The sequence below is a fragment of the Sander lucioperca genome, chromosome 11 (genome assembly GCF_008315115.2).
Source record: "Sander lucioperca isolate FBNREF2018 chromosome 11, SLUC_FBN_1.2, whole genome shotgun sequence".
Taxonomy (NCBI): Eukaryota; Metazoa; Chordata; class Actinopteri; order Perciformes; family Percidae; genus Sander; species Sander lucioperca.
Genome location: NC_050183.1, coordinates 16,465,136 through 16,483,166, shown reverse-complemented (window position 1 = coordinate 16,483,166; position 18,031 = coordinate 16,465,136). Strand labels below are relative to the sequence as shown.

Here is an 18,031-nt window from a genome sequence, read left to right as displayed (position 1 = left end):
CGCTCTTCCACACTTTGCCTCCTGTTTTACACACTGTGTTAAATTTCTATTCTTTCTCATCCTTTTTACCTTTTGACGGCCTTCTTTGTGTGCAGGCTGTGGGAAAGTTTCCCGTAATGGTGAGGTCATCCACCAAGACACCCCCCCAACCACCACCAACACCACCACCTCAATCACCCTCCCCCCCCATGCAGACACACACACACACCATCGCTACACACCCCCCACCCTCCATGCTGTCCCTATTCCTCCAGGACTGGGATGCGTCCCCACGCCTCTGTCCCACTTCCAGTTCCTCGGCTCTCTCCAATGAGACCAGAGAACCTGAATAGAGCCTTATTCAAAACTGGTATCTGATGATCTGGCCTCTAAAAATTCTCGACCAACACACAGAGTCTGGAGACAGACAGATCAGCAGATTTCTGAGGCACCCGGAGGCCTATCAGGCATTTCAACCACCTTTTTCTGGGATGCTCTCTTTCTCAAATGCACACACATACACACAAGCTTGGACACACTTTGACATTGCCAAGTTTATTCAAGAGAGTGGTTCTTCCTGCATGTGTGGACCTGCTAAGCTCCATCTGCAACTGTTTCTTGGTATAAAGCTGGTATGATTATAGAAGCGAGAAGGAAGATAGGATATTTGGATATTTGAAATACCTTCAAGTTCTGTGCATTCTACTGAGAGCTGAACTGCTCCATTCTTGGATTCAGTTTGCAGTGTGGAATTTGGTGGCTGATTACTGCCATCTTTTGGCAAAACTATGAACTACAACTGTAGATTTTTCAAGAGTCAGTTCACCCCTAGTCTATATCCTTCACGTTCCACTTCCGGGATTGCTCCGGTGCTGCAGGAAATTCCACCGGATGCATGTATTTTCCGTTTCCTTCCGCTTTTTTTGTGTTGGAATTTTAAATTCGGTGGATTAATGAGAACTATTGTTAACTGCTCCTCAGATCTCTGCAGGGTAAATTGATACAGCTAGCTAGACTATCTGTCCAATCTGAGTTTTCTCCCGCACGACTATTTTGCAGCGGCTCTGTGTGGAGTTTAGCGCCGCCCATGACGATTCTGATTGGTTTAAAGAAATGCCATTAAACCAGAGCACGTTTTTCTCCCATCCCAGAATGCTATGTGGAGTAGCCCTCCTTCAGAGCGCTTTGGAGGAGGGTCTGGCAAAGCGAGACTAGTTCACCCCCAAAATCATAAAACAACTTTTATGAAACAATCATTCTCTCACCTTTAGTTTATCTAGACATGCAGATCATTTTAGTGTTGTTTGTCGGGTTTTGAGATTTGGTTTTTAAACATACATGACTTGTTATCAATAAATCCAATAAAAAGACCAAAACCAACAATGAATTGATCCTGCTAATTAGTATTGTGTGCTGATACATCTTCTTCCTATGTGCCACAGAGCTCCATTGTTGTTAAAAAAACAAACATCAATGAGCCACACTGTTGACCCGGCTGACAGGTTCCTTCATCATAATCAACATACACACCGTCCTGCTGCCACAAATACTCACTAGACGCCAAATGGGGATTAATCCACCACTGAAAATAGTCCCCAACAAATGCACTATTTCCTCCTGATTGTTTGATAAAAACTACAGGGATCATCTGTTTTAGGAAATTACTAAAACAATGAAACTATATATTTGTGACGTTTTAAAGAATGGGTCTGAGAGCCACAGATGGATGTTTGTAAGTTTTGAGAGATGGACATGTTGTTTTTGTCACAGTTGCTCAGTGGTTAGCACTGCCGTCTCACAGCAAGTAGGCACTGCCGAGTACTGGGTTCATTCCCTGGTCCTTGCTGAGTGGAGTTTGCATGTTTTCCCTGTATTTGTGTGTCTGTGGGTGCCCCGGATTCTTCCCACCACCAAAAACATGTACAGTATTGGTAGGTCAGTGCCCCATGACCAAAAGGCACACTGCTCCTATGTAGGCCTATAGGATGGGTTAAATGCAGATGACAAATTTCATTTTCTGTGAATGACAATAAAGTCCACTTTTAACCTATGTTGGTTTTGGTCTTTTCATGAGATTTGTTGACAATAAAAACAAATACAAAAATGACACAAGCACAATCCTTTGAAAAATGAACCACCAATGCGTAGTTCCAGAAACAAAGTGAACACTTTTCATTAGAAAACTCATTAAGGTCAAATTGTTAATCACAAAAAAAAGAACACTCATTAATTTCATTAAAAAAACTGTTCACACAGTTTGAAATGTAAGCGACAAAATGCCATTCTCCTCCATTGTACCAAAGTGGAAGATTTCTGGCAGACATCTTGGACTGATATCTCAAAACCTTGAAAAACCTCTGAATATGTTGCACAGTGTTTTCTATCTTACATGGATATTTGGATTTGTATCTGTTGACTTATACATTTCGTTTTATTTGTCCTAAATCCTTCCATGCTTTTTGTTTGTGTGCATCCAACATGTGTCACTGTGACAACACTAATTATTTGCAGAGAGAAACTGCAGTTTAGTAATCCGTCTCACTGTGTTTAAACATAAAACACATTGTGTTCAATGGAGATTTTTACCCAGACATTAAAAAAATAATATATTTTAATGCTGTAATTGCAATACTGTGAAACTGTGATATTTTTGCTGAAGGTTATCATACCGTCAGAATCGTATGCCGGCCCATAACTAGGCTAGACACCACTGGAAGTAAGAAAATGTTTTTCTTTATGGGACTTTGGCACACCAATAAGATAAGGTAAAGGTAAAGGTACTTTATTGTCACATACACATACATGTAGCGAAATTCATTCTCTGCATTTAACCCATCCCTCAAGGGAGCAGTGGGCAGCCATTTACAGCGCCCGGGGACCAACTCCAGATCTGAGCCAGTGCCTTGCTCAAGGGCACTGACTGGAGAACCTAGTGCATGTTTTTTGATGGTGGGGGGAAACCGGAGCACCCGGAGGAAACCCACGCAAAACATGGGAAGAACATACAAACTCCACACAGAAAGGCCCGGAACCACCTGGATTCGAACCCAGAACCTTCTTGCTGTGAGGACACAGTGCCACAATTAGAGATGCCTCGGTTCACTGATCAACGTTCATTTACAAATCAGCAAAACAAGATGACTGTGCTGAATAGAGGAAGCTGTGGCCGGAATGTAAAAAAGACTGAGGTGGAATAAGACATTCTCACAGTGACTGTATTTGATCTCTTATTAGAGAAAATCAGAATTCCTTTTTCATGGCACAGATACTTTACATAAATCTGTATTGGAGTTTCTGTAAAAGGAACATATTGACATCTATATTAGTCATACAACAAGTATACACGGGCAGCACATGTAGTACCTTAAAATACTACAACAGTATGTCACATAATTGTTTACATTCTGAGGTTCACCGCCTTAAATGCTAATGTACAGTATGTTAATATACAAAAATATATGACAAGTATATTTAGGAAAAAGAAAGACTTTTACACATCCGTAAAAAGGGATAAATACTATAAACACAACACAATAAATCCATCTTAAGTACAGGGAGACCACATTACTGTCTTTTTCATGATTTTGAAACCTGATTTACACATTTTTACCCAAATAAAAGCTTTTAGGATTATAGTCATACTTAAAAATATGTGTTTATGTGCAGAATATCAGATATTCTCCAGGTTTAATCTGAAGTAAATGTGTTGTTTTTGTCAGCTGTGCCTGTCCGCAACAGGCAAAGTCAGTGTATGGTACATTTAGAGTACGTTTGAAGATACAGGTCAGATAAAGTGGTCAAAATCTTTTTTTTCTTACTAAATTCTCTGGGAAAAGTCTGTATGATTTTATAAAAAAAAAAAAAAATTCAAACATTTTCAAGGATGCATCTTAAAGTGCTCATATTATGCTTTTTGGCGTTTTCCCTTTCCTTTATTGTGTTATATATCTTTTTTGTGCATGTTATAGGTTTACAAAGTGAAAAAGCCCAAAGTCCACCCTAAAGGGACTTACCATCTCCAACAGAAAACACTGTTCACAAACTGCTCCAAACAGCTCTATTGTAGTCCAGCCTTTACTTCAGAGACAAACATGCGTCACTTTGTAACACATGTTATAATGCTCGCCTAGCTGCTAGCATGGCACTCCCTCATACTACTGACTGGCTAGTAGTCCTTACCTAGGTACTGCACATGTGCGACTCCCAACAAAGATGGAACAGAAGTGCGATACCTCACTCTGTAAAACAGAGAGCTCAACACACAGGGTGAAAAGAGGAGCTGCAGCAATGTGCAGTACAACAAAAATATGGTGTTTTTTGAAAATTAAACCATGTAAACATATTCTGATATAACCTTTACATTTATTTTAATTATGAACCTCAAAATGAGCATAATATGAGCACTTTAAGCCTTCTGCTGAGGAGTTAAACTTTATACATGACAGCCTCAGCTCCCTCTGGTGGCGGTATCCTGCAGTGCAGTCAGTACAAAATACACAAGTTAATTCTGCAGAATGGACCAACAGGACCAGGTGCTGGAGTGTGTGGGTTCATAGTTTTTGGCTCTTGGGAAGAAAAAGGTTTGTTTAGATCCACACTCATATTTGTGTGTGTGTGTGTGTGTGTGTGTGTGTGTGTGTGTGTGTGTGTGTGTGTGTGTGTGTGTGTGTGCGTGCGTGCGTGCGCGTGCGTGCGTGCGTGCGTGCGTGCGTGCGTGTGTTTTCTTGTTTAACTATATTCGTGGGGTCCAAAAACCGTGAATATAGTATACTTGTGGGGTCCGGACAGCTTTGTGGGGCCAAAATGTTGGACCACACAACTTTAAAGGGCTGTTTGAGGGTTAAGACTTGGTTTTAGGATTAGGGTTAGAATTAGGTTATGGTTAGGGTGAGGGTAAGAGTTAAGGTTAGGCATTTAGTTTTGATGGTTAAGGTTAGGGTAAGGGGCTAGGGAATGCATTATGTCAATGACGGGTCCCCACAAAGATAGTGAAACGCACTGTGTGTGTGTGTGTGTGTGTGTGTGTGTGTGTGTGTGTGTTAGGGGTTTCTGCAGGGAGTCTCTTTCTCCTCACTTCTTGTGTGACCCAATCATAACTTTTGAGACGAAGTTGACGATGGCGCTCGCCGGCTGCTCGGGGTCGTGTTCGGCAAACAGGTGGCATATATTTTCAGTCTCACTCTGAGATTTCCTGGCGACAAATCCAAAGATCCTGGAAGGAAAGGACAGAGACAGACAGAAATACATAGAGCTTAACTACATTTTACAAATTACAGTCGTGAGCAGGTAGAAGTTGAGTGCCTTGCTTAAAGTAATAAGTCTTTATAGGTTAATGTCACTGTTAAAGGTTTGCAGTTTCCTTTTGTCTATCCATGTTCTCAATATGTTGCAAAAACACATTTCACAGATACATCTTTCAGTTTTGGGCCACCCTTGTGGCCACAAATGCCAACGTTCCCTGTTCCAAATCGGTCGTTACCAATCTCTCTCTATCCGCTAATTTCCAGTCAGTCTCTCTGGTGACTCTTTAAAGGTGCTCTAAGCGATGTTGGGTGACGGCACTTCTTGTTGACGTTCAAAGTATTTTCAAACAAAACGAGGCAAGCTCGCCCCTCCCTCCTCCTCATCCCGTCCCCTCCCCCTCCCTTCCGTGCTTCCACGCACTAACCCCCCCAACCCCCACCCCCAGATCCTTCTTGTCGGTTATTGGCTGGAACACTGTTTGTTATGTTTGGTGCAGGTTGGCACAGTTTGTTTTTGTTGGTGTTTGTGGAGCCTGGGCTGTCTACAGAGACCGCGTTTTTTTACAGTGTGTTCAGGGGACAAGCAGCTCTCGTACAGGGCTTAAAGTATTCCGGCACTGTGCCGGATCTTCGGCATGCGGCCGCGAGGAAAAAAAAAAAAACTGGGAACTTGCATGTGGTTTATTATTTTCGAGTCAAATGATTTCACCTACCAATCATATGAGATTGCTGGTGCCCGATTTCTGGTGTATGACTATTTTAGAAAAATAAATAAATTAAAAAGACCACATGGGATTTGTTTTTGATGCGCTGGATTTAACCAATCATCGAACTTCGACCTACCAATGAAACAAGTTCTAGCCAATCAGATGCAAAGTAGGGCGGGTCTTTGCCGAAATGCGAGAGTGCGGTGTGGTCTCCGTGGTAACGCGGCTAAAAAAATGGTGGCAAAGTTTATCAAACTTGGAGCATGTAGATAGTGAGGAGATGTTTGCTGTATGTGACAAAAAATGTTGTGACATCGCTTAGAACACCTTTAATAAACCCAAAATGATTACAGATTTTCTGAGCTTTCGGACAGGACAATAATTGCAAATCATGTATGAATATTTCTATGCTGCCTTGAAAATGTGACAGCAAAGGAATTTATTGTAATCAACATTAATTCAAGCTAATCACAGACGTACTTCATTAAAATCTGTAGTATTTTACTTTTCAAGACCTGATCCTGGGTGCTGAACCCTCTGAACATCACATTATCAAACAGTCTTAATAACTTGGCCAATTTCCGTGAAACCAAGATATATCCTACTAATGATAATTAAACTGTATTATGGTGGTAGTTATTGCATCTATTTATGGCATGTTATGTCTTTCTTCCTGCGATCGAATTATTTGTTTTATCAATGTGAATGAAGATGCAGTTTTTTGTAAAATAAGAAATAATGGAAAGACATTAATGCACCATAACAGGGTGCAAGAGAGCAATGCAAGAGACAAGACATGCAGTAAAGAAAATGGACTTACTTTGCAGTAGAACCGCTGCCTCTTGTCCATCTGTTTGCAACAGAATAACATAATAAAGTTATCACGCTGTTATTGGCCATCACGTAGTAGATACTGTACATTAATATCACACTAAATATAAACGTCAGTCTCTTTTCCTTGGAAATATGGTCATAGTAGGACAAGGGCCTATCAAATAATAATATACAGTATTCCACGGCAACAGTCGCTGCTTATCGACTTTGGACTTTTACAAGCCATTTATTTGAAACTTGAAATGATTAATCTGAAACTTTCTGTAACTTATGCACTGCTCTGATTGTGTCTTTCGTTGCCAGATTGGGGGATAATGTATTCATTTCATTTGTTAAAATGTTCATATTTAAAGTCAATGTGGCATGTGCTTATTATAGTGCTTTCTTATAGAATCTAACTATCAGTGGCGGTTCTAGACCATTTCATTTAGAGGGGCCAGGCTGGGGCCACATGCGATTTTAGGGGTACCAAAATATATTAAGTAGAGTTGCACCGATAGACCGGAATTGGCCGGTTTTCACATGCTCGGTCATGACCGGCGACCAGCAGGTCAGTCTGACATATGCCGATTTCATGCCAGTCAATGCTACAATTAACTGACAATATAAGTTATACGAGTTACAGTTCTCAAGGACGCACACACACACGGATGCGACAGCACAGTCTCTTTTTCCTTTCTCTCAACATTTCCGCCGTGTGTCGCACGTACCCGCTCGCGGTGTGAAGCGCGTGTCCGCGCTATTCTCGCACATGTAGGGAACCTCGTGAATTAACCTGCAACATGTCAGCTGTTTGGAAATTCTTCAGCGTGTGTGCAGAAGATAACAAGTTTGCAATATTCAAAACCTGCAAGGAAAAAGTAGGGCGTGGAGGGACGACACCAGAAACCAAAATCACATTTTTTTAGTGGGATATTGGATGTGAAAAGAAGGAAATGGTTCTAACATTGCACTTTAGATGTGTGTGAATTTCCCACACCAGGAGTAATTTATATAGTTCTATTTTATAGTGATCCATTATCTGTTCAAAAAATGGTCTATGCTCTGTGCAAAATGTTCTATTAATAAATATTAATAATAAATATTTGTGTGTGCCATTAAGTGGTTAGAAAAAATAAAGGCTTAATATTAAGGGGGCACTGGCCACCCTTGCACCCCCCTCTATAACCGCCCCTGCTAACTATAAAGCGAGGACTCTCTGCATGTGCATATCTGTATGTGTGTGGTTCTTTCAAATGATCCTGCATGCGCAAAAGACTCAAAGCACTAAATGGGCACTGCACTAGTACGACATTAGTGTCAGGACACTCACTTCCTGCCCTGTGGGTCCAGAGAGCAGAAGATGACGGTGTTGACAGCGTAGTGTCTCCTGAAGAACAACCTGCAGGAACAAACACAGTCCGTGTGAACATGTGGATTCACATCTGTATCTGTATGTGTGTGTGTTTCAGACTGTACATGAACACTCACTTCCTCTGGTTGTCGGTGAGCGTGATTCCCTGTGCCGACACCTTGAAGTGGACGACGGTGGAAGCAGGCGGAGGGTCCATGGAGAGCGTCATCATGGTCGCCTTCTGAACCGCCTGGTGTCCCGTCAGAGATTCCAGCTCCACAGAGCCCAGGTACCACACGTTGCACGCTGCACAGTAACACATCAAATAAAAAGGAGCCTATCACTACGCATGTCAAAGAAACACACAGGTATTTGTGTACATATGCGCTGTCTGTCCTGTACCTGCTCCCTGTTTGAGGAGCTCAGCTGCTGAGTTTGTCGCCGTCTGTACAGGCGAGTCGGTCAGCTCCTCCACCGGGTCTGCAAGCAACAACAAGTACAGAGTTTACTGAGCAGGAAACACACAGAAAGCATCTATGCATGCAAACGATGTAGAGCTGCAAAGCTGTCAACTTTAACTTAATCGCCAACTGTTTTGATAATCGATTAATCTGTTTGAGTCGTTTTTTTATGACAAAAAGTAAAAAATTCTCTGATTCCAGCCTTTTAAATGTGAATATGTTCTAGTTTCTTCACTCCTCTGTGACAGTAAACTGAATATCTTTAAGTTGTGGACACAAAAAAATATTCGAGGATGTCATCTTGGGCTTTGGAAAACTATGATCGACATCGTTCACTATTTTCTGATTTTATAGACCAAACAACTAATCGATTAATCGGGAAAATAATCAACAAAATAATCGAAAATAAAAATTGTTGTTAGTTGCAGCCCTGAAGCGATGCATTCGTACCAGGCACACACACACACACGCACACACACACGCACGCAGCTTACCTCTGTCAGGCAGGATGAGTTTACAGGGCAGAGCCAGAGGAGTGATGGAGTGCTGACACACCAGAGCTGTGAGACTTCCTGACAGGACAAATAAAGAAATACATTCATTATGAACATTTCACAAACAAACAAACCCTACTATCTAAATTAGACTGATGAATAACAGAGCCAGCTCCATGTCATCACACTGTCCAGTAGAGGGCGGCACAGGAAACACATTATGATCCTGGGATACTGTACTATATTAACCTCAGTGTGTCCATCCTGGTGGACTATTAACATGGACTTGATGAAGTAAACTGCTCACTGGACTGTTGGCTCAGTTTTAAAGTGTTTTATTGTACCAAGAGTACAACAATCGTGGACCTGGGTTATAGTTCACTATAGTTCAGAAGAAATAATTAGGTAGGCATATGTACTATCACTTACAAAAAAGCCTCTAAAACCTTTTTTTCAGGCGTTGTACTGATTAAACCTGATTGACTTCAAAATTGGTCAACACTATCTAAAGACCTTGGCAAAGCTAAATAGCTAAGCTATTTTTTTTAAGATAATTTTTTGGGCTTTTCCACCTTTACTTGAAAGGACAGCTAGGTGAGAAAGGGGACAGAGAGGGGGGAAGACATGCAGGAAATCGTCACAGGTCGGACCCTGGACCTCTGCGTCGAGGCATAAACCTCTCAGTACATGTGCGCCTGCTCTACTACTGAGCCAACCCGGCCACGATTGCGAAGCTTTTTAGCTATAGTCCAATGGCGTGGGCGTGGCAAGGCATCAAATTTCCATGTTACGCCATTAAACAGGAAGTGGTTTATAACTAGACTGTCCATTGTTCAATCTGCCCCAAATTTCAGCCAATATTGACTCAACTTAAATGAACCATCAAGACTTCTGTACTGCTGTGATGTCACAACTACGGTTGGAAAGGACGGTGCAAAGAATCTCAGAGAGCGCAAATGCGGCAGACCCAGAAATGCTGACCAATCAGAGCAGACTGGGCTTTTTTGGGAGGGGGGTCTTAAAGAGACTGGCGTTAAAACGGAGCGTTTTGGACAGATGGGGAATACAGGAATATTCAGACACACAGTATGAGAAAAAGAAAGTGTTTTTTAAACATTAAAGCATGTAAACATATTCTAGTAGAAAGCCAAAAGACATGAATGAACCTAAAAATGAGCATAATATGGGACTTTACCTAGAATACCTAGAAAATCTACAATATCACGATCCATGTCCATATCACAATATATATGTTATATATTATATAAACTGCCATCAAATGTAAGAAACTATCCAAGACACTCAATAAAGCCGAAATTTTCTTACCAAAGTACGGCTCGTTGGGGCAGCCCTTGAGACGAACTCCTTTCTGTGTGCACTCTATCAGGAAGTGTCTCACCAGCTCATTGGACGGGTCCCCTACCGCAGAGACGCAGACAACATTTCAGTATAAATATGTTGTTACTGAAGATAAACATTTTGGAGATTTAAACCTGACAAAAAATGTGTCGATCCCCTTGAATGGTCTTGATATCAGTTGCTCAGAAATTTAATTTAAAGGAAAATAAAAGTTCATTAATAAAATGCAGTAAATCACATCGTATGACACATAGAACATCACTGAAAAGATGAATGAACTTCTCATTGGGCTGATTCATAATGCTGAAGGAATCTCAATTAAAACGTGAGGTGCTTTCTTTTGTGTTCTACTTGTTGACGTTTCTTTTTTTAATCTTTGTTTTGGCATTTTAGGCCTTTATTCGATAGGACAGCTTAGACATGAAAGGGGCGAGAGAGGGGGAATGACATGCAGCAAAGGGCCGCATGTCGGAACCGAACCCGCGGCCACTGCGGCGAGGACTGAGCCTCTGTATATGGGCGCACGCTCAACCAGGCGAGCTTCCCAGGCGCCCACTTGTAGATGTTTCTTTGACATAAAAAGTGTGTATCTAATATTAGAGTTTCTGTAAAGTAACATAGTTGAAGAGATCAACAACAGGAAAAGCTTTAGCTTACCTTTCTTACTCTGTTGTAACACAGACGGAGGAGGCGTGGCCACCTTCATGGCCAATCCATACGCCCCCCGAAACGAATGGCTGTCTCTGACAATGAACCAGCCCGGCTCTTTGTCCTTCAGCACTGCGATGGCTGTTCAGCAGGTCAGCAGAGGGGGGGAGGAAACACAGATAAGCTAAAGTTAGAATCATCATGTTCATGGTGTATGAGGAGCAAAGCTTTGCACAAGGGGGAAAAATGATCCGCTTTGAAGTGTCCATTTGTTAAATGGACACTTCAAAGCGGATCATTTTTCCCCCTTGTGCAAAGCTTTGCTCCTCATACAGAGGAGCCTGTTAGGCTCTCCTGTTCCACACCAATATTTACCTTGGTCTCTGGAAATGTCGGGCTTGTACCAGAACTTGGAAGTGTCCTGAACAAACTTCACAGTGTCCTGCTTACTGCCAAAGTCTGCGAGACAGAGATTAAGACTCTATGTTAGGTTTCAAACTGGCTTTGGCCCAAATATGATAAGACAGGGCAGAAAAAAACAAAGTGAGGGCGATTGGTTAAAGGGTCAGTACACCCAAATGACAAAAAGATGTATTATCACCCAACCCTATTTATATCTAACCAGTTTTGTTTTCTGAGCACTGAACATTTTTTAAAACTCAACTTGTAGTTCCAGTAACAATGTCCCAGATACTCACAATGATCCAAAGACTTTGCTGCAGGCAGTACGAAGGAGTATTAGGTTATTCTTCAAATATTAAATGTTGTTTTCCAAAATATTAAAATGCATTTCTTTTATAATTATAACTTTATTCTCAAAATATAATGCTTTTTTTTTTTAAATACAGCATGATGACTTTTTGTCATGACTTGTTTTGTCCCCAAAATTCCCTTTAATACTTTGTCATACATTACATTGGAGCTAAAAGTGAAAAATTAGTCCTCATGATATTTAAACAACATATTTTGTGGATTGCAGAGTAAACTGACTAGAGTTGAGTGAAAAAATATATCCAATTCTACCTGCTGATAAAAGATTGTGAGATGTGGTTGAAAATTCCAGAATAAGTAAGTAAGTGGACTTTAAGATGTATTTATTTATGTATGTCAAACAATTACTTCCAAGTTAAAGAATGAGCTCGCAATGTTGTCAATTATCGATTATGTTTTTGTCATTTGGGTTAGCTGACCATTTATAAGAGGGAGATGGAATCAAATAAACGCCAGACATAAAGAGAACAATCTGTGACAGTATACCTGCTCCGGGCGACTGGGCCCCACTGAGTCCTCTGAGGGGGTCGGGGGTCATGGGGGACGAGAAAGGGATGCTGAGACTGCTGCCACTGTGAGGGCTAGAAAACCCACTCAGAGAGGGGGAGCGGGAGCTGAGCTCCCCCCCCTCACCCACTCTCCTCTTCTCAGGCAGCAGTGGAGGGAGGCGCCCGTCTCCCCCGAGGTTCAGACTCCCGAGGCCCTCCATGGCCTCCAGCAGGCTGTGCTCCAGGCTGCCGTTCCCCAACAACAAGGAGGACAAGTCTCCGCTGTCTGTCTCCCCGCGGACTCCTGGGCCTCTGCCCAGGCCTCTCAGAGCCCCCCGCGGGGAGCTGTGGGCATTGGGAGTGCTGAGGGAGGGAGGAGGTGAGGGCTGGGGGGGAAACGGGGAGTTCAGGGAGCTTGGAGTCCGGTCGTACCACACAGGAGGAGGAGTGGAGCTGCAGAGGAGCGAGAGGCTGGATGAGAAGTGGAAATAAAGGCATACAGGTGTCCAAAAAAATCATAACTAATGTTTGAACAATTCAATGAAAGGGTTAGAAGACATTAGAAATGGATAAACGTTAATCACTAGGGCTGGGACGAGAAGCTTTTGTCCCGGTTCGATTCTTTCACGACACATGGGTGACGATTCGATTTGTATTGCGATTTTTATTCATGTGTGATTCTTTAAGTATTGCATTTCAATAGAATTGAGTATTGCGATTTTCTTTTCAGTCAGTCTGACATTTATTTCATTTGTAAAGAAGTACATAACATGGATTATCTGCATTTTCTCAGCGTCAAACGATCGTCTTCTTAAAAAGTCAAAACAAAATTAAAAAGGCGACAAAAACATTGAAAAAAGCTCCAAAGACTTCGGAAAAAAAAAAAACGGAAAACAAGGCAACAGAAACTCAAGAAAGGCGACAAAAAAAGTCGGAAAAAATTGACAACAAAAACTCAAGTATTTCGTACCTTAGAACTTTAATCTTCAATATTTTAATTTTTACAAACAATCGTCTTCTTAAAAAGTCAAAACAAAATTAAAAAGGCGACAAAAACGTTGAAAATATTGCCAAATTCTTTTTTTTTTAAAGCAACAAAAACTTTTTTTAAAAAGCGACAAAGATTTCGGAAAAAAAACAACTTGTATATAGACCACAGACATGTGTACCTGTCTGTGTGTGGGAGGGGGCTGTCTGATGACATGGAGCACATGGAGCCAAAGATCCTCTGACAGGAAGCAGGAGTGGCCGACACTTCTGATCTGAAGAGCTCTCCCTCTGTGGAGCTGCCAGCGTGGTTCATGCTGTCCACCAGGAAACTCCGGGAATCTGACAAAAAAGAGATGAGGAAAAAAATGTCAAACCTCTTTTACTACACAGTTCTCACATGTAAAACACTAACCAGGCGTACTGTAAAAACCCAGGATGTGACTTTGTTCCATAAACCACGATAACTGCCTACTACTACTAACTGGTACCTGTGTTTGCTTTCGTTGGGACCCAACCTTTGTTTGGATTATAAAACCAACGTATATCAGCAGAAAAGACACTCACCTGTCACTTCTTACAGAAATTAGGCAATTTCTTTATCCCTTATTTATTCAGGGAATGATTCCTGGCAGCAAGGGCATTTTTTTCATCATATTTTTCCGCAGTCTTATCTCATGTCAACCTTTCTTCTATAACTTCAGAGTGGTTTCAAGGTACTCCGGTAAAATAAACCAAAATTGCGACTGTTTTTCATAACATCATCCCTTTTTCTCAATATTTTCAGACTTATTTCTCAAAATCTCAACTTTTCTTTCGCCCACAAAATAGCACTAAACGTGTGCCATGTGCTGTGAAGTGTCTTTGTTTCAGCAAGAAAAAAGTGAAAGAAGAAATCAAAATTTTGACATCCTCATTTTAATCAGTCTGAATGATTCACATCTAATAAATGACACCGTGTAGTAATGTGTCTTCTGCATCTCATACAACCCGAGTCCGGTAGGCGTACATATTTCATCTTTAAACAGAACTAGGCTAGCTGTTTCCAATTACCTCCAGCCTTTATGCTAAGCTAGGTCGCTGCTACAGCATCATAGTTGAAGTACAGACATGAGAAAGGTATCAAACTTCTTATCTTACTCACATAATTATCATTTCTTTAAGCTTATAGACCTCGTTCAACCTGCATCGGCAGTACATGGGGTGCATCCTTATAATCATGGCAGTAAAGCAGAGATTGACAGCGTACAATAGTGTGTGTGTGTGTGTGTGTGTGTGTGTGTGTGTGTGTGTGCGTGTGCGTGTGTGTGTGTGTGTGTGTGTGTGTGTGTGTGAGATGGAGCAGGGAGGCTACTCCAAACATCCCAACATGACATCCTGACATTCTGACAACACAGTGTGTCATTCAGCAAACACCAGGCCAGGCCTCCTCAGGCCACAGACTGGCCTGTGAAGTACGATGAGTCACCGTGTAAAGAGTCAATCTTTATAAAGAGCTCCTTGTTCGGCCAGCTCTCTACCTCCCTACCCCACCACCACCACCCCCCCTCTCTCTTACACTCCTTCCCTCCATTCAAGCACTTTGAGATGGAGGAATTTGTTCTCGGTTTTGTTTGTGATCATACTGGATGCGCTGCATCATCTGGAGCGAATTATATAATCAGACGTGGGGCTGGTAATGAATTTGAAGAATGTTTGAGTGTTTGCACGATGCGTCGGCAACACACGTTTATAATACTATCTGAAAGTTTGAAGAGCAGTGCCAGCAAAGCTAAATGTTACAGCTAGCCCAAGTAGAGCTAAACTAGTTGTTTAACTGTCAGCAATAAATAATCTTTTATAAAATGAATACATGTTTTGTACGTCAAACCTTTAATTTGCAATATTACTTCAGCCAAATCAAATGGATGTGAGTAAGTGGAGTAAAAAGTACAAAAATATGTCTCTCTGAAATGAAGTCGAAAAATAAAATAACTGAAGTTACGTACAAATCCTGAGTAAATGTACTTAGTCATATTCTTCATTTGCTAATAAACCGATCTATGTATTGTGCTCTCCTATAGTAGAGAAAGTGAACCAACAAAACATAACTTGTACTCAGACAATGCAACTCAGTATGTTTAATGAGTCCCGCTCACAGCAGCTGCCAGTAAGTTCACACTAATGGACATCTGATACAGCGTACATAATGTTGGCACTATAGAAATGTGTGTGGGAAACATGCAGCTGTGGGGAAGTCACGTTAAAAATTGTTAAAACCTAAACCCTAGAACCGTGGAGGAGGAAGTATTCAGATCCTTTACTTATATGAATGTAGAAAAAAAACACAATGTAAACAAACGCCTTTAAAAGTACAAATCCGACATAAAAAAGAATGAGATAAAGCTGACAGGCACTTCTTACAGTAAATTAACAGCCAGAGCCTGTTTACAGAACAACAACGTGAAAAATGTCCTTCCGAAGACTTTCCTTTTGTCACCTTATTATTGCCGGGTGGTAATGGAGGTCAAAGCAGGATCTAATAAAAAGTCGGTTTCCTTCGTTCGTACCAAAGAGCCTATGAAAAGAATCCGATCGTCAGTGGTATTCAGCTGCTTTACTTAAGCAAAAGTACTAATACCACGGTGTAAAAATACTCTGTTAGAAGCAAAAGTCCTGCATTGAAAAAGTTACTTAAGTAAAAGTATATAAGTATCATCAGCAAAATGTACTTAAGAGCAGGGATCTTCAACAAGGGGTCCGGGACCCCTAGGGGGTCCTCAGAGTCAATGCAGGGGGGGGCCTCCAAAAATATTATACATATATGTATAAATCCCCACTGATGATAGGCTTACTGGCCTAATAGGTAAGGTAGTCACTAAGGTAGCCATCCACAAATACAGTTCATCCTGAGGATTCACTGTGACACATGTATGTTTAACATTAAAACATGATTTAGAAAATCATGCCAATAATTATTAATTTAATAGCTTAGTATTCTATGGAAAAAAAGGTATGTATAAACGTTTTAGGCCCGCCCTACACTTTATTGTAGGCCCAGTTTAATATGCAACTTTATACTCTACAGTATATGTAGTAGGGGGTCCCTGATCCGTCTCTCTTTCAATTAACGGGTCCTTGGCCTAAAAAATGTTGAAGACCCCTGCTTAAGAGAATGAAAAGTTAAGAAAAATCCTCACATTTTAGAAACTGGAAACAATCCAAACAGCTGTGTGTTTAATGGATTAAAATCATTTCAGCTGGACTTGTAGGCCGTTATATTGTTTGATAGTTTATTTAATAATAAAACATATTTTATAAATGGCATCTGTTTTGTGTGCAAACATCTTCATTTGTAAAGTAACTAAAGCTGTCCGATGAATGTAGTGGAGTAAAAAGTACAATATAGTAATGTAAGTATGTAAGTATGAGTAAATGTACTTAGTTATATTCCATCACTGGACACACCACACACAGGCAGTCAACACTCAACTTGAACTATTAGGGGTTAAAGGTCAAGAGCAGAGAGCAGGTGATGTTGTGGTCGGACCTCAAACTCTCATCACGTACTCGTGCACAGCTCAGAAAACAAAGATAATCTAGATTTATAGTTATCGTTGTTGTTGCTGTTTGCAGAAAACAAAAAACAAAGTGAGCGGAATGCAGGAGGATTCCTCAAACATTCCCACAGTCCCTGTCAGTTTGTCTCTCTCGGGACGGTTCCCAGAAAGCAGCCGAGCTTCGTCTCTCTCTCTCTCTCTCTCTCTCTCTCTCTCTCTCTCTCTCTCTCGCCGCAGTTTGTCACATCTGCTGCTCCACGGCTCATCCTGACTCATCCACTTAATTACAGAGCAGCCCAAACTGTGGCAACACCGGCTGACCCCACCCTGACCTCTGTGAGGCCCTGCTGGTCGTTCTAACACCCGAACACACCTTTCACCCCCTGTATCCACGCTGCTCCAGTATCCATAGCTACTCACTTTCAGCTAGATGTGTATGAAGAAAACTGGGGAGAACGAAAAGTCTGCGCTCAGTGTAAAAAACAAATGAAGTGAACAAAGTTAATGTTCTTAATGCATAACACATTAAAATATAAAAGCCATTAATATTCTGGAAACCCTTCCCTTTCAAAATAAGAGCTTTCTCTCTCTCTCTCTCTCTCTCTCAAACTTTTCATGTTAAAACTGCTATTGTTCCACGACGTTCCACTACCGGGATTGCTCCGGCAGCGCAGGAAATTCCGCCGGATGCATGTCTTCGGCCGGATGTCCATTTCCTTCCACTTTCTTTGTGTTGAAATTCTAAACTCCGGTGGATTTCTGAGGACTATGGTTAACTGCTCCTCTGATCTCTGCAGGGTAAATCCAGACAGCTAGCTAGACTATCTGTCCAATCTGCGTTTTCTGTTGCACGACCAAAACAACTTTTGAACGTACACATGTTCCACCAAAACAAGTTCCTTCCCGAGACTATTTTGCAGAGGCACCGTGCAGAGCTCAGCGCCACCCATGACGATTTTGATTGGTTTAAAGAAATGCCAATAAACCAGAGCATGTTTTTCTCCCATCCAGGAATGCTGGGTGGACTAGCCAGACCTTCCTCTGCAGCGCTATGGAGGATGGTCTGACAAAGCGAGACTAAGTTTCGGTTAAAATACGTCTGTTGAGTACTGAAAGCTGGCATCTCTGGCAAGTCTTATAATACATGTGGCATATGTCCGGGGAAACAAAATAAACATGTGTACATAT

General features: G+C 41.5%; 1 protein-coding gene across 2 annotated transcripts in view; it reads right to left on the bottom strand.

Moving 5' to 3' along the window:
* Positions 1-4,953: 4,953 nt before the first annotated feature.
* The window catches only part of si:ch211-191a24.3 (tensin-3), a 61,597-nt gene continuing 48,519 nt past the window's right edge, over positions 4,954-18,031 (bottom strand). The window contains exons 17-27 of one of the 2 annotated variants that reach the window (XM_031282461.2): positions 13,487-13,646; positions 12,316-12,788; positions 11,434-11,517; positions 11,068-11,199; positions 10,378-10,470; positions 9,052-9,129; positions 8,499-8,576; positions 8,234-8,402; positions 8,076-8,144; positions 6,750-6,779; positions 4,954-5,191 (exon numbers count right to left, since the gene is read on the bottom strand). In XM_031282461.2, the coding sequence (XP_031138321.1) occupies positions 5,050-5,191; positions 6,750-6,779; positions 8,076-8,144; positions 8,234-8,402; positions 8,499-8,576; positions 9,052-9,129; positions 10,378-10,470; positions 11,068-11,199; positions 11,434-11,517; positions 12,316-12,788; positions 13,487-13,646 (1,508 nt within the window). In that variant the 3' untranslated portion in view covers positions 4,954-5,049. The remainder of the gene's footprint in view (positions 5,192-6,749; positions 6,780-8,075; positions 8,145-8,233; positions 8,403-8,498; positions 8,577-9,051; positions 9,130-10,377; positions 10,471-11,067; positions 11,200-11,433; positions 11,518-12,315; positions 12,789-13,486; positions 13,647-18,031) is intronic. The other variant, XM_031282462.2, reaches the window with a different exon arrangement.